This window comes from Cucurbita maxima, unplaced genomic scaffold (assembly GCF_002738345.1).
Source record: "Cucurbita maxima cultivar Rimu unplaced genomic scaffold, Cmax_1.0 Cma_Scf00070, whole genome shotgun sequence".
NCBI lineage: Eukaryota > Viridiplantae > Streptophyta > Magnoliopsida > Cucurbitales > Cucurbitaceae > Cucurbita > Cucurbita maxima.
The window spans coordinates 233,680-245,969 of record NW_019272086.1 but is presented as its reverse complement, the minus strand read 5'-3'; the positions used below and the strand labels follow the sequence as shown (position 1 = coordinate 245,969).

Sequence of the window (12,290 nt, the reverse complement as noted above, 5' to 3'; positions counted from 1 at the left end):
TTTTTTTTTTTTTTTTTTTTTTTTTTTTTTTTTTTTTTTTTTTTTTTTTTTTTTTTTTTTTTTTTTTTTTTTTTTTTTTTTTTTGTGAGCTTTACTTGGCTTATGGCAGGTATCATATCTTCCATTTTTGTAACTAGTTTTTGCTCTTGATTGAACGTTATTTCATATCTTAAATAATGCTGTTCAATATTGCTGTGTTGAATCCTATTCGTCTGGTTAATATGCTTCGTTGGTCTGGTTAGATTTCACAGTCCCTGTTGTTTTTTAATTGGTTGGGTGGGTGGCGTTGCTAATAGGTTTTTATCGTTGGTCAATGTAATTGATGAGTATGGCACTCTCAGGAACGTTGGTCAATGTAATTGATGAGTATGGCACTCTCAGGAACGTTGGTGGAACTTTTATGCTTGAACTTTATATGCTTATTAGTGGTAAGGGAAAGGGTTTACTCCCTTGATCTATCCAACAACTTTACAGTCACACCCCTCATGGAGGATTTGGTGGATGCCTCTGTTCCTAATAACCCGCATTATGGAATCATGGTAGAGAAGAAGTAGAGCTGGGATTAAGGTCCCAGATTTAGAAAGTACTAACATTCCTTTATACTTTAACATTCCTTGGAGTGAGAATTTGGACACGACATCTAGATCTTCTTCCAGTTTCTGGATGATTTGTTGCCAGTGTGGATCATTGTGTACTTCCTCTCAAATCATTGATACATCCAACAAGGTGAGGGTAGGTGAGTGGGCAATGTGTGCAACTACTGGTAATTGAGATAAAGCATCAACTGCTTTGTTTCTAAACCCGACTTGTACTCAATTGTAAAACCATAACCCAATAGCTGAGGCTTAATCCTTCTCTGCTCCAATAGAACTTCATCGCATGTGGTCTATTCAGACAATGAACTTCCTAGCTAGCAAATAAGAACGCCATCTTTGAATGGCAAAGGCAATAGCATTAGCTTAGCTCTCTTTCATAGACTATAGCCATTAGCAGACAAAATGTGTATATAAAAAATTGGTCATCTGTTCTATGATAGGATTTCTCCTAACCCCGTTCTAGAAGCGTCCGTGTCCATAATGAACACTTGATTAAAGTCGGGCAAAGCAAGATCTGACGATGTAATCATGACTTTCTTCAAATTCTTGAATGCTTCAATTGCTTGATCATTCCATTTATAAGCCTCTCTTTCAACAATTGGGACGAAGCAACTATCTTTCCATAATTTGCCACAAAATGTCTATAATACTCCATTAATCCAAGAAAGCCTCATAAAATATGTTAAAATAAAAGGGTTGACGACGATGGGTGAGGCTTTTCTATGACCCCTATTTTAGAGTCCACTCCCGACCTTGACCAGGTCCTTGTTTACCTGAAAAACATGGAAAATAAGGAATGAGTATTAAGACTCAATAAGTAGCCTACTTGTAGGCTCTTAATTGTGTCCTTGATATGCTAGGGTACCACACTCTTTCTTTTCTTGTTTTGGTTCTTGTTGTAAGTGCTTAGGCCCTTTGGTTCTGTTCTTGGCTTGTGAGTTCTTATCATGATCTATCCTAAGGACCTTGGTCCTTGGATTCTGAGGTCTCAACCTTGGTTTTGATCTAACGGCCTTAGTATTGAGGGTCTGGGTTCTTGTCTTTCGAACTTGGATCTTGATTCATGTTCTAGTCCTTGATCATGTTTTGTTCTTGGTTACTTTCTAGGTTCTTGTTTTGTTCTTGGTTCGTTCTGCAAGACACTTCCCATAAGATTTACGGTACGAGTCATGAACCTGAGAACCTGTGTCCAAGGCTTCATACATTCCAAGCGACACAGTTTGAACCTACGTCCAAGGCTTCATGCATTCCAAGCGGCATAGTCTGAATACCTACGCTCAAGGCTTCATACGTTCCAAGCAGCATAGTCTGAGTCATGAACATGCTGTATCGTTGGAGGTCTTCGGAGGTTCTTGATTCGTGGCTAAGGTAATTTACTCTCTTGTTCCATCATGGCTCGAGATTACTCCCCATGAAAGACCATAAAGGTCACTTGATCAGTGCTAAACATGAACATAACATCCTGCAATCGTAAATAGGGAACTCATAACATGGCGCAGGGCATCTCATCCAGGTGAGGGAACATGAGGCCGAACTTGACATCATGTTGAGAAAACATGGTTGCAGGGTATCCTATCTAGAAGAGGAAAAACATGGGCCTCTAAAAGCATCGTGTGGTGGGAGGTCATGGGTTACATTGGACATGATTAGAGTATTACCTAGCATTCTTGAGTTTCTGTATCTGAGGACCTTGATCCCTTATCCTTGAGTGGTACCTAGCATTCTTCTTATCTTGGTTTGTAGAGCTTGTATGGTATTGTTTTTGGTTCTCAATCTTATAAGTCTAAGGTTCATAATTCTTTGAGGCATAGGTTGTAACATGCCTTCATAAATATATGAACCCATCATAGTAACAAGTATCAGTTATTCTAAAGATTCAGTCACATGAGTTATTCTAAAGAGTCATAAAGTCATAATAAATTCCTTAGAGATTTCTAGAAGAGTCTTGTAACTTGGATAAGGTTACTTGAGGTGTTTCTTTTATGTGTTTCTTGGGTCTTAACTTCGGTTTAGGTTCCAAACTTGTTTTATAACTTGAAATCTTGAACATACCTTCATGTCCTTAGGAATATTCCTTATAAGAAGTAGCACGTTATGTGGAGCATGTCTAAACCTTAAATTAGGGTCCTAACTTGGTTTAGGTTCCAAACTTGTTTTAATCAACTTGAAATCTGAACATACCTTCATGTTCTTAGGAATATGAGCATGTCTAAACCTTAAATTATAAGGAGTCCTAGGGGTATTTTGGTCATTTTACTCCTAATTCTTGGTTTAGCTACTTAATGTATTCCAATGACTTTCAAACTTCACAACATCATCGAACATCATAAAATAAGGTATAATACAAAGTTTTATAGCATTTGAAGATCATCTAGATCATGAACCGAAGGTAGATTACCTTAGGGGTATTATGGTCATTTTACACCATTACTTGGTTTAGCTTACTCATCTTTATCCAATGACCACCAAATTTCATTATAATCTTAATATTTCATAATTTGCTCAGAATTAAAATTTCATAGGCAGCGGAGTTCATTTAGTGTGTTATTTTAACGTTACTTAAATCTCGAGCAATTTGATCGGTTCAAGGCCTTAACTATCGATTCTTTGTGTTTTTCTTTCATATATTCTTAATTCATACTTGGTTTAAACTTTATATAGAAATCCAAGCGATTCTTACAATTCTTAAGAAAAATCCAGACGGCTACTTACCTCGTCGTGGATGTTCGGGACCTTCGTTCTCGAGCTTCCGGTATTCGAATTATTCTAATTTTTCTCTATTAGATTTATTTTTTAGTCAAGTTTTAGGAACCATAAAGAAATTCATGAGAATCAGTTTGGAAGAGGTCCAAATTGATCAAATTGTCTTTGGGTTTCATTTTCTTCCTTGGTTGCTGGAAAATTACGATTTTCCCTCATCATATACCTCTGTTTTGCCCTTGTACAGCCCTATATAAAGTTTGAATGGACTTGATTTCTTCACCTAATGTTTAGATGAAGTTTCAAAGAAGAGGTAGAGACCAATTTCATACATTTTCTTGGTTTGTAGCTCGAGTTATAACCTTCCAAAGTTTGCCAAAAAAACATTCTTCTCGCCGGAATAAATCTAGAAACTTTTTGTTGGGCAGCCGATTCTAGAGCTTTTCAAGGCCCGATTTCTTCACGAAACTTGGTAGAATCTCATATGAAATGTGTAGAAGTTTAGAAGAAATGCAAGGAAGAAAAACTCATAATATGAAAGCTTCAAACTCAAGTTTTAGAAATCCTCATCGCTCGATTCTTGTTTTAAAACATTGCCCAAAACTTCTTATTTATAGACGAAGCTTGCATTGCCATTGATTGTTCCAGAATCGTGGGGAATTTTCTCTTTTTATTTTAAACGATTCTAGAATTCGTTGGAAATATCTACTCCGATGAGGGTGCTGCCAATATTGGTTATGAATTTCAACCGTTGGATATTCAAATTTCAGCTCAATCCTACAGTTGGATGGGAAGATACAAATGATTATGGAGGGTTTTAATAAGTAATCTTAAGGAGTTAAAGACCTTTAGAGAATGATTCGAAAGGAAAAGTAACCGAAAATGTCTTTTTTTTTTTCAATTTTTAACGTACTTTCCGAATTTTTAATTCCTTATCTAAAAGAAGTTTCAAGATGCTCAACGAAAATGACCACCATTTGTATCTTCACATTCAACCAAAGCTGAAATTTGAATAGGTTCAAGAAGACTCGATATTCTTTTGATCCAACAGTCAAATCTAAAACCAATGTCGGCAACACCCTTATCGGAGTAGATATTTTCAACACGAATTTCAGAAACGTTTAAAATAAAAAGAGAAAATTCACTACGATTTTGGAACAATCAATGACAGTGCAAGCTTCATCTATAAATAAGAAGTTATGGGCAACGTTTTAAGGAAAAAATCGAGTGAGCTTTTATATTATGGGTTTTTCTTCCTCGGATTTCTTGTAAATTTGAGAGGTATGGTTAATTATTTTCTCCCTGCCAACTCCTACATATTCCATATGGGATTTGCAAAAAGTTTTGTGAAAGATTCGGGCCCTGAAAAGCTCTAGAATCGGCTGCCCAATAAAAAGTTTCTAGATTTATTTCGGTGAGAAATATGTTTTCTGGCGAACTTTGAAAGGTTATAACTTGAGCTACATACCACAAAGCGGTATGAAATTGGTCTCTACCTCTTCTTTGAACTTTATCTAAACTTTGTGTGAAGAATCAAGGTCAATAGAGGGTTGTACAAGGTCAAAACCAAAGGGTATATGATAAGAAAAATTGTGATTTTTGAGCTTGTGATTTTTAGGCAACCAAGAAGAAAATGAATGCCTAAAGTAAAAGGTCAACCTTTGACCAATAAAAGTCAAAAGTAGCCATATGTTGACCTTTCGACACTTTGATCAATTTGGACCTCTTCCAGACCGATTCTCATGAATTTCTTTATGGTTCCTGAAATTAGACTCAAAGATGAATCTAATAAAGAAAATTTGAAATAATTCGGATACCAGAAGCTCGAGAACGGAGGTCTCGAATGTCGACGACGAGGTAAGTAAACCACCTTGGACTTTTCTTAAAATACTTGTAGAAATCGCTTGGATTTTTGTATGAACCTTAAACCAAGTATGAATTAAAGATATATGAAAGAAAAACAAAAGAATCGAGATTAAAGTCCTTGAACCGATCAAATTACTCGGAATTTAAGTAACATTAAAATAACCCACTAGATGAACTCCCCTGCCTATAAAATTTTAATTCTGAGCATATTATGAGATTTTAAGATTATATATGAAATTTGATGGTAATTGGACAAGGATAAGCCGTTAAACTAAGTAACGATTAATGACCATAATGCCTCTAAGGTAATCTATCTACGGTTCATGACCTCCCAATGCTATGAAACTTTGTAGTAGATCTTATTTATGATGTTTGATGATGCTGCGAAGTTTGAAAGCGATTGGATAAGGTTTAGTAGCAAAACCAAGAATTAGGGGTAAAATGACCAAAATACCCCTTGGACTCCGTATGATATTTTAAGGCTTAGACACACTTCAAATGACTTGCTACTTCTTATAAGGCCTATTTCAAAGGACATGAAGTATGATATTTTAAGGCTTAGACACACTCCAAATGACTTGCTACTTTTTATAAGGCCTATTTCAAAGGACATGAAGGTACATGATTTCAAGTTGATTAGAGCAAGTTTGGAATTTAAACCAAGTTAGGACCCAAGAAACATCTCGCATATCCAAGATACAAACTCTTCTAGAACTCTCTAAGGAATTCATTATGACTTTATGACACTTTAGAATAACTCATGCTTGTTACTATGATGGTTCATATGTTTATCTATGATGGGTTCATATGTTTATGAATGCATACAATTTATACCCCAAGGAATTATGAACCTTAAAAACTTACAACATTGAGAACCAAGAACAATACTACACAACTTGCTACCAAATAAGAAGAATGCTAGGTATCACTCAAGGATAAGGGATAAGTCCTCAACCACATAAACTCAAGAATGTACTCTAATCATGTCCAATGTGACCCATGACCTACCATGCGGTGCTTTTATTAGAGCCCATGTTTTGTTAATAGGATGTCATGATTGGCCTCATATTTCTCTCACCTAGATGAGATGTCCTGCACCATGTTATGGGTACCCTATTCACGATTGTAGGATGTCATGTTCATGTTTTGCACCGATCACGTGACCTTTTTGGTCTTTTATGGGGAGTAATCTAGGGCTACGTTAGGAACAAGAAGAGAGTAAATTACTTTAGCCACGAATCAAGAACCTCCTAAGACCTCCGACGGTACAATATATTCATAACTCAAACTACGCTGCTTGGAACGTATGAAGCTTTGAGCGTAGGTATTCAGACTATGCCACTTGGAATGCATGAAACCTTGGGCATAGGTATTCAAGCTATATCACAGGACAAGCCCTAGATGTAGAATCAGACTACATCGCTTGGAGAGTAAGAAGTCTAGGATGTAGGTTTTCAGACCGTATTGCTGGGCGCCCTAGATGTGGGGTTAGACCATGTTGCTTGGAATGCATGAGGCCTTGTACACAAGTTGTCAGGTTCATGACTAGTACGGTAAATCCTAGGGGAGTGTCTTGGAGAACAGATCAAGAACCTAGAAAGAGGCCAAGAACAAGACAACGATCAAGGAATAGAATCTTAGTCCAGAACCAAGGTTTCAAAATCCCAAGACCAAGGTCCTCAGGTAAGATCACGATGAGAACCCACAAGTCAAGAATAAATCTAAAGGGCCTAAGTACGGCCTAAGTACTTACCACAAGAATCAGAACAAGAAAAGAAAGAGTGTGGTACCCTAGCATATCAAGTACATGATTAGGAGGCTACAACTAGACCTTGATCGTTGTCTTATTCTTGGTTACTTTCTGGGTTCTTGTTTTGTTCTTGGTTCGTTCTTCAAGACACTCTCCCTAAGATGTACTATACTAGTCATGAACTTGATAACCTGTGTCCAAGGCTTCATATGTTCCAAGCGACACAGTCTAAACCTACGTCCAAGGCTTCATGCGTTCCAAGTAATGTAGTCTGAATCATGATCATGCTACACCGTGGGATACCTAGGAGGTCCTAGATTCATGGCTAAAGTAATTTACTCTTTTCTTGTTCCATCGTGGCCCTAGATTACTCCCCATGACCATAAAGGTCATGTGATCGGTGCAAAATATGAGCATAACATCCTGCAATCATAAATAGGGTATCCATAACATGATGCAGGGCATCTCGTCTAGGTGAGGGAACATGAGGCCAAACTTGACATCCTGCTAGGAAAATTGGTGCAGGGTATCCCATCTAGAAGAGGAAAATATGGGCCTCTGAAAGCATCGCGTGGTAGGAGGTCATGGGTCATATTGGATATGATTAAAGTATTACCTAGCATTCTTGAGTTTCTGTATCTGAGGATGTTGGTCCCTTATCCTTGAGTGGTTCATGATTCCTTGAGGCGTGCGTTGTAACATGTATTCATAAACATATGAACCAATCATAGTAACAAACCTGAGTTATTCTAAAGAGTCATAGTCATAATGAATTCTTTAGAGAATTCTAGAAGAGTCTCGTATCTTGGATAAGGGTTACTTGCCGTGTTTCCTTTAGGTGTTTCTTAGGTCCTAACTTGGTGTAGGTTCCAAATTTTCTCTAATCAACTTGAAATCTTGAACATACCTTCATGTTCTTAGGAATAGGCATTTTGGTCATTTTACCTTAATTCTTGGTTTAGCTACTTTCAAACTTTCAATGATTTTCAAATTTCACAATATCATCAAACATCATAAAATATGGTCATTTTAGCCTGTTACTTGCTTAACATCCCATAATAAGCTTAGAATTAAAATTTCATAGGTAGCGAAGTTTATCTAGTTGGTTATTTTAACGTTACTTATATTCCGAGCAATTTGATCGGTTCAGGGCCTTAACTCTCGATTCTTTGTGTTTTTCTTTCCTATATCCTTACTTCATACTTGGTTTAAGGTTCATACAGAAATCCAAGCGATTTCTACAAGTATTTATTTTAGACGGTTACTTGGTTTAGCTACTTAACCTTCCATATAATAAGCTCAGAATTAAAATTTCATAGGCAACAAAGTTTATCTAGTAGGTTATTTTAACGTTACTTATATTTCGAGCAATTTGATCGGTTCAGGGCCTTAACTCTCGATTCTTTGTGTTTTTCTTTCCTATATCTTTAATTCATACTTGGTTTAAGGTTCATATAGAAATCCAAGCGATTTCTACCAGTATTTCTTAAGAAAAGTCTAAGATAACTACTTACTTCGTCGTCAACGTTCAAGATTTCTGTTCTCGAGCTTCTGATATCTGAATTATTCCAAATTTTCTTTATTAGATTCATTTTTGAGTCTAATTTCAGGAATCATAAAGTAATTCATGAGAACCGGTCTGGAAGGGGTCCAAATTGGTCAAGTTGATTTTGGGTTCCATTTTCTTCCTTGGTTGCTGGAAAATCATGACTTATCATATACCTCTGATTTTGTCCTTGTACAGGTCTATATAGACTTCGAATGGACTCGATTTTTTCGTACAACGTTTAGATGAAGTTTCAAAGAAGAGGTAGAGACCAATTTCATACCGTTTTGCGGTCTGTATCTTGAGTTATAACCTTCCAAAATTTGCCAGAAAACATGTTTCTCGCCGGAATAAATGTAGAAACTTTTTGTTGAGCAGCCGATTCTAGAGCTTTTCAAGTCCCGATCCTCACGAAACTCGTTGGAAATCCTATATGGAGGACGAAAAATGATTAACCATAGCTTTCGAATTTATAAGAAATTCGAGGAAGAAAAACCTATATAAAAGCTTCAAACTCGAGTTTTAGGAATACTCTCCACTCGATTCTTGTCTTAAAACATTGTCCAGAACTTTTTATTTATAGATGAAGCTTGCACCGCCATTGATTGTTCCAGAATCATGGTAAATTTTCTCTTTTTATTTTAAACGTTTTTGAAATTCGTGTCAGAAATATCTACTCCGATGAGGGTGTTACCGACATTGGTTTTAGATTTGAACCGTTGGATCTAAAGAATGTTGAGTATTCTTGAACCTGTTTAAATTTCAGTTCAATTCAACTGTTGGATGTGAAGATTTGGATGCTATCATAATAGAGGACAGTATCTGGATGCTATCATAATAGAGGACAGTATCTGCTTGCAGATTTTCCTCAAGGGCAGTTTTGTAATTAAGTGGAACTTCAGGGACATTTTGGTTATTTGACATTTTTTCCGAATATTGTATTAAATTTTTTCTAACAATTCATTAGTTGCTGGTCATTTTTTTCCTTCTGGTGCATCTTAAAATTCCTTCTATATAAGGAATTAAAAATCGGGAAAGTTACTTAAAAATAAAGAAAATGACCTTTTTGTCCTTTAGGTTTACTTTTTCCTTTCCAATCTTAATCCTTTTCCAAAGGCCTTGAGTGACTTGCTTATGACTCATCTCCTTGCTTAAATCCTTAATTTCTTTCCTAAGATTTTTTGGGTCTTACATGGACGACTTATTCTTATTGGAGTTAATTACCTTCACTTTGGGTATTACATCTCCACTACGTAACCAACCAACTTGTAGAGGGGGATTTCCCATTACTTACCCTTGTAAAATAGTCTTTTGTGACTGAGACCTCACAGGATGATGATTCTGAGGCTTATATCTTTCGCTCCAAAATTGTAGAAAAAGAGCTATCACTTGTAGACATCGATATGTTATGATTGTGTTTCTGGATGCACTCATACTACTAATGTGTCTGAGTTTGGGTAGACTATTTGCTACCCCATAGGGGACATGAGCTGGTGCCATTCAGATGCTATTCCCTTAGCCTCCACCTTCATAGACCTTGTCTATGTGATATCCCATAGGGGACATGAGCCGATGCCATTGGTTGGGGAGGAGAACGAAACACTCTTTGATAGGGTGTGGAAATCTTTTTCTAGCAGACGCGTTTTAAAGCCGTGAGGGGAGGCCTGAAAGGAAAAGCCCAAAGAGACAATATCTGTTAGCGGTGGGCTTGAGTCGTTACAGTCTATCTAGTAGGATCACTCTTTGGATATTAAGGGTTTAGTAGTCATCAATAGAGGAGTTTGTCCCAAAAGTGGTCAGAAATACAGAAGGTTGAAGGGGTATATGCCTTATGGCAGGTAGATTTTTGGATTGGTTTTGAGGAGAGTCCAAGTGCTCTCGAATCGCGCTTGAGAACATGTTAATTTTGTTTCTTATATGAATATCAGTTCCTGTTCATTTCTATTTCAACATAGTTTGATTGCTTTTGTGGCAGCACAGCATTTCTCGTAGGCCCTAAAAGGCAAGTGACAATGATGCTTGATCCTGTTCGGATTTATGCGACAGCCATATACCTTGCTAGCATGATCTTCGCTCTTTTTTGTGCTCTCTATGTAAGTTGTGCTGTGGTTCCCTCAAAATCTTAAACAGAATCCTTGTCTCCTTAATTTCTCATCCTACTTTCATATACTTACAATGCAGGTCCACAACAAGCTGTTGACACTTCTTGCACTCATTTTAGAATTCGGCGCCCTAATTTGGTGAGTCGGAGTTATTTCTTTTATTCTCTTACTCTTTTATCCGACTCATTTTAACATCTATCAAATTCTTGTAAAAATCTGGAGCAGATGTCAACATAAGGCTCTATTTATTAGAAACATTCAAGTTAGTATCGTTTAGAGCAAGAATCTTGAGTTGTGTAACAATTGCCTTACCGTTTCGTTATTGCATAGATAGTCGTCTTGCTTCTTCTAGGGTGTTTTATTTGACTGCAGCTGATTTTCATCTTATTTTGTCCTCCTTATTTTCTGGGGATTTTATTCGGATACAGTGCTTTCTATATCACACACTATCTTGAAAGACTCAAAAACTTCTTTGATCTTCGTAAGACTCAAAAACTTCTTCGATCCTCATTTCCTTTCTTGAGACCGTTTTTATTAGCCCAGTCATGAACCACCTTGGCTCCAGCCATGGTCTACCCTCAGAAAGCAGATGGCTAAGGTGACCCCTATCTGTTTAATGAGAATGCACATTACTTCGAAGGAAATAGTTATGCTCATGAACTAAAAATGAAGTCTTCACTTCTAGGAATCTTTTCACTGGGGGCGGGGTTCTTGTTCTTGATGATTGATTGTTAATTTCAAATGAAATGCATTGAGATAATTTCTTATGATGAAGTCCAATTTGTTGGAAGAAATAATAAAATTTTGTTGGTACAATGCAAGGTCTGTTCTGTATGCTCAGAGCTCGTCCACTTTCAAACATGAAAGATAGACAGAGCCGATTTGTGTTTTTTTTCTTTCATATCCTTATATGCTTGATGGGATAGTATGGTGTAAGAATGGATTTATGGTCATTTTCCTCTTTTCATCTATATAGGTATAGCTTAAGCTACATCCCTTTTGCAAGGACGATGGTTTCAAGGGTTATGGTAGCTTGTTTGGATACTGAGTTTTAGCAGTAGACTCCAAGATCAACGTGTCGGTCATACTGGGTTCTTGTGGTGCAACATTGACGCTCGACATTGCTACATGCGTGACATGGGGCATTGTTGAACTTCGTTGTATTATGTGTTTTTTAGGCCTTGTTTATGTCTCGCTCAGACTAATTTCTTTATGTGAGTGTTCAATGTGTGCTTTAACCAATATTATAAGCTTTGGTGATAGTATTCTCACTTGTTTTCTAGAGGGGATTGAGCTGAGGTTGGCTGCCTAACCTATGGAATGAGTTGATAAAATAACATTGAACATTGGTGGAATACTCTGTTACTTTTATCTTTCCTTGACAAAAGTTGATCACGTAGCCCTAGATCATGTTTGCTTTGGTCCGTTACGTATCACCGTCACTCTCGCTGTTTTAAAACGCATACAAACGCTAAAACAATTAATTTAATTTCAAGTGTTCAAATTAATATTTTGTTGGAAATGAACGTTTTACTTGTGCAATATAAGTGTTACTCTAAATGCTCGTAAAGTCTTTATTGCTATACTCGAACATAAGGTCAAAACTGGTAAAAGGCTCTTGTATGAAAAATCTCTTAGATAAGTACAGCTCGATCCTAAACCTTAAATCTCTTAGATAAGATGACTTTGGGATAATTTTTGCTTAATAATATATTTGAACCATATTATGA

The 12,290-nt window shown here is 36.7% G+C and overlaps 1 protein-coding gene across 2 annotated transcripts in view; it reads left to right on the top strand.

Moving 5' to 3' along the window:
• Nucleotides 1-11,929, top strand: part of LOC111472372 (vesicle transport protein SFT2B) — an 18,117-nt gene extending 6,188 nt beyond the window's left edge. For both annotated transcript variants that reach the window (XM_023118056.1, XM_023118055.1), the window contains 3 exons: nt 10,434-10,551; nt 10,640-10,698; nt 11,537-11,929. In XM_023118056.1, the coding sequence (XP_022973824.1) occupies nt 10,434-10,551; nt 10,640-10,698; nt 11,537-11,615 (256 nt within the window). In that variant the 3' untranslated portion in view covers nt 11,616-11,929. The remainder of the gene's footprint in view (nt 1-10,433; nt 10,552-10,639; nt 10,699-11,536) is intronic.
• The last annotated feature ends 361 nt before the right edge of the window (nt 11,930-12,290 follow it).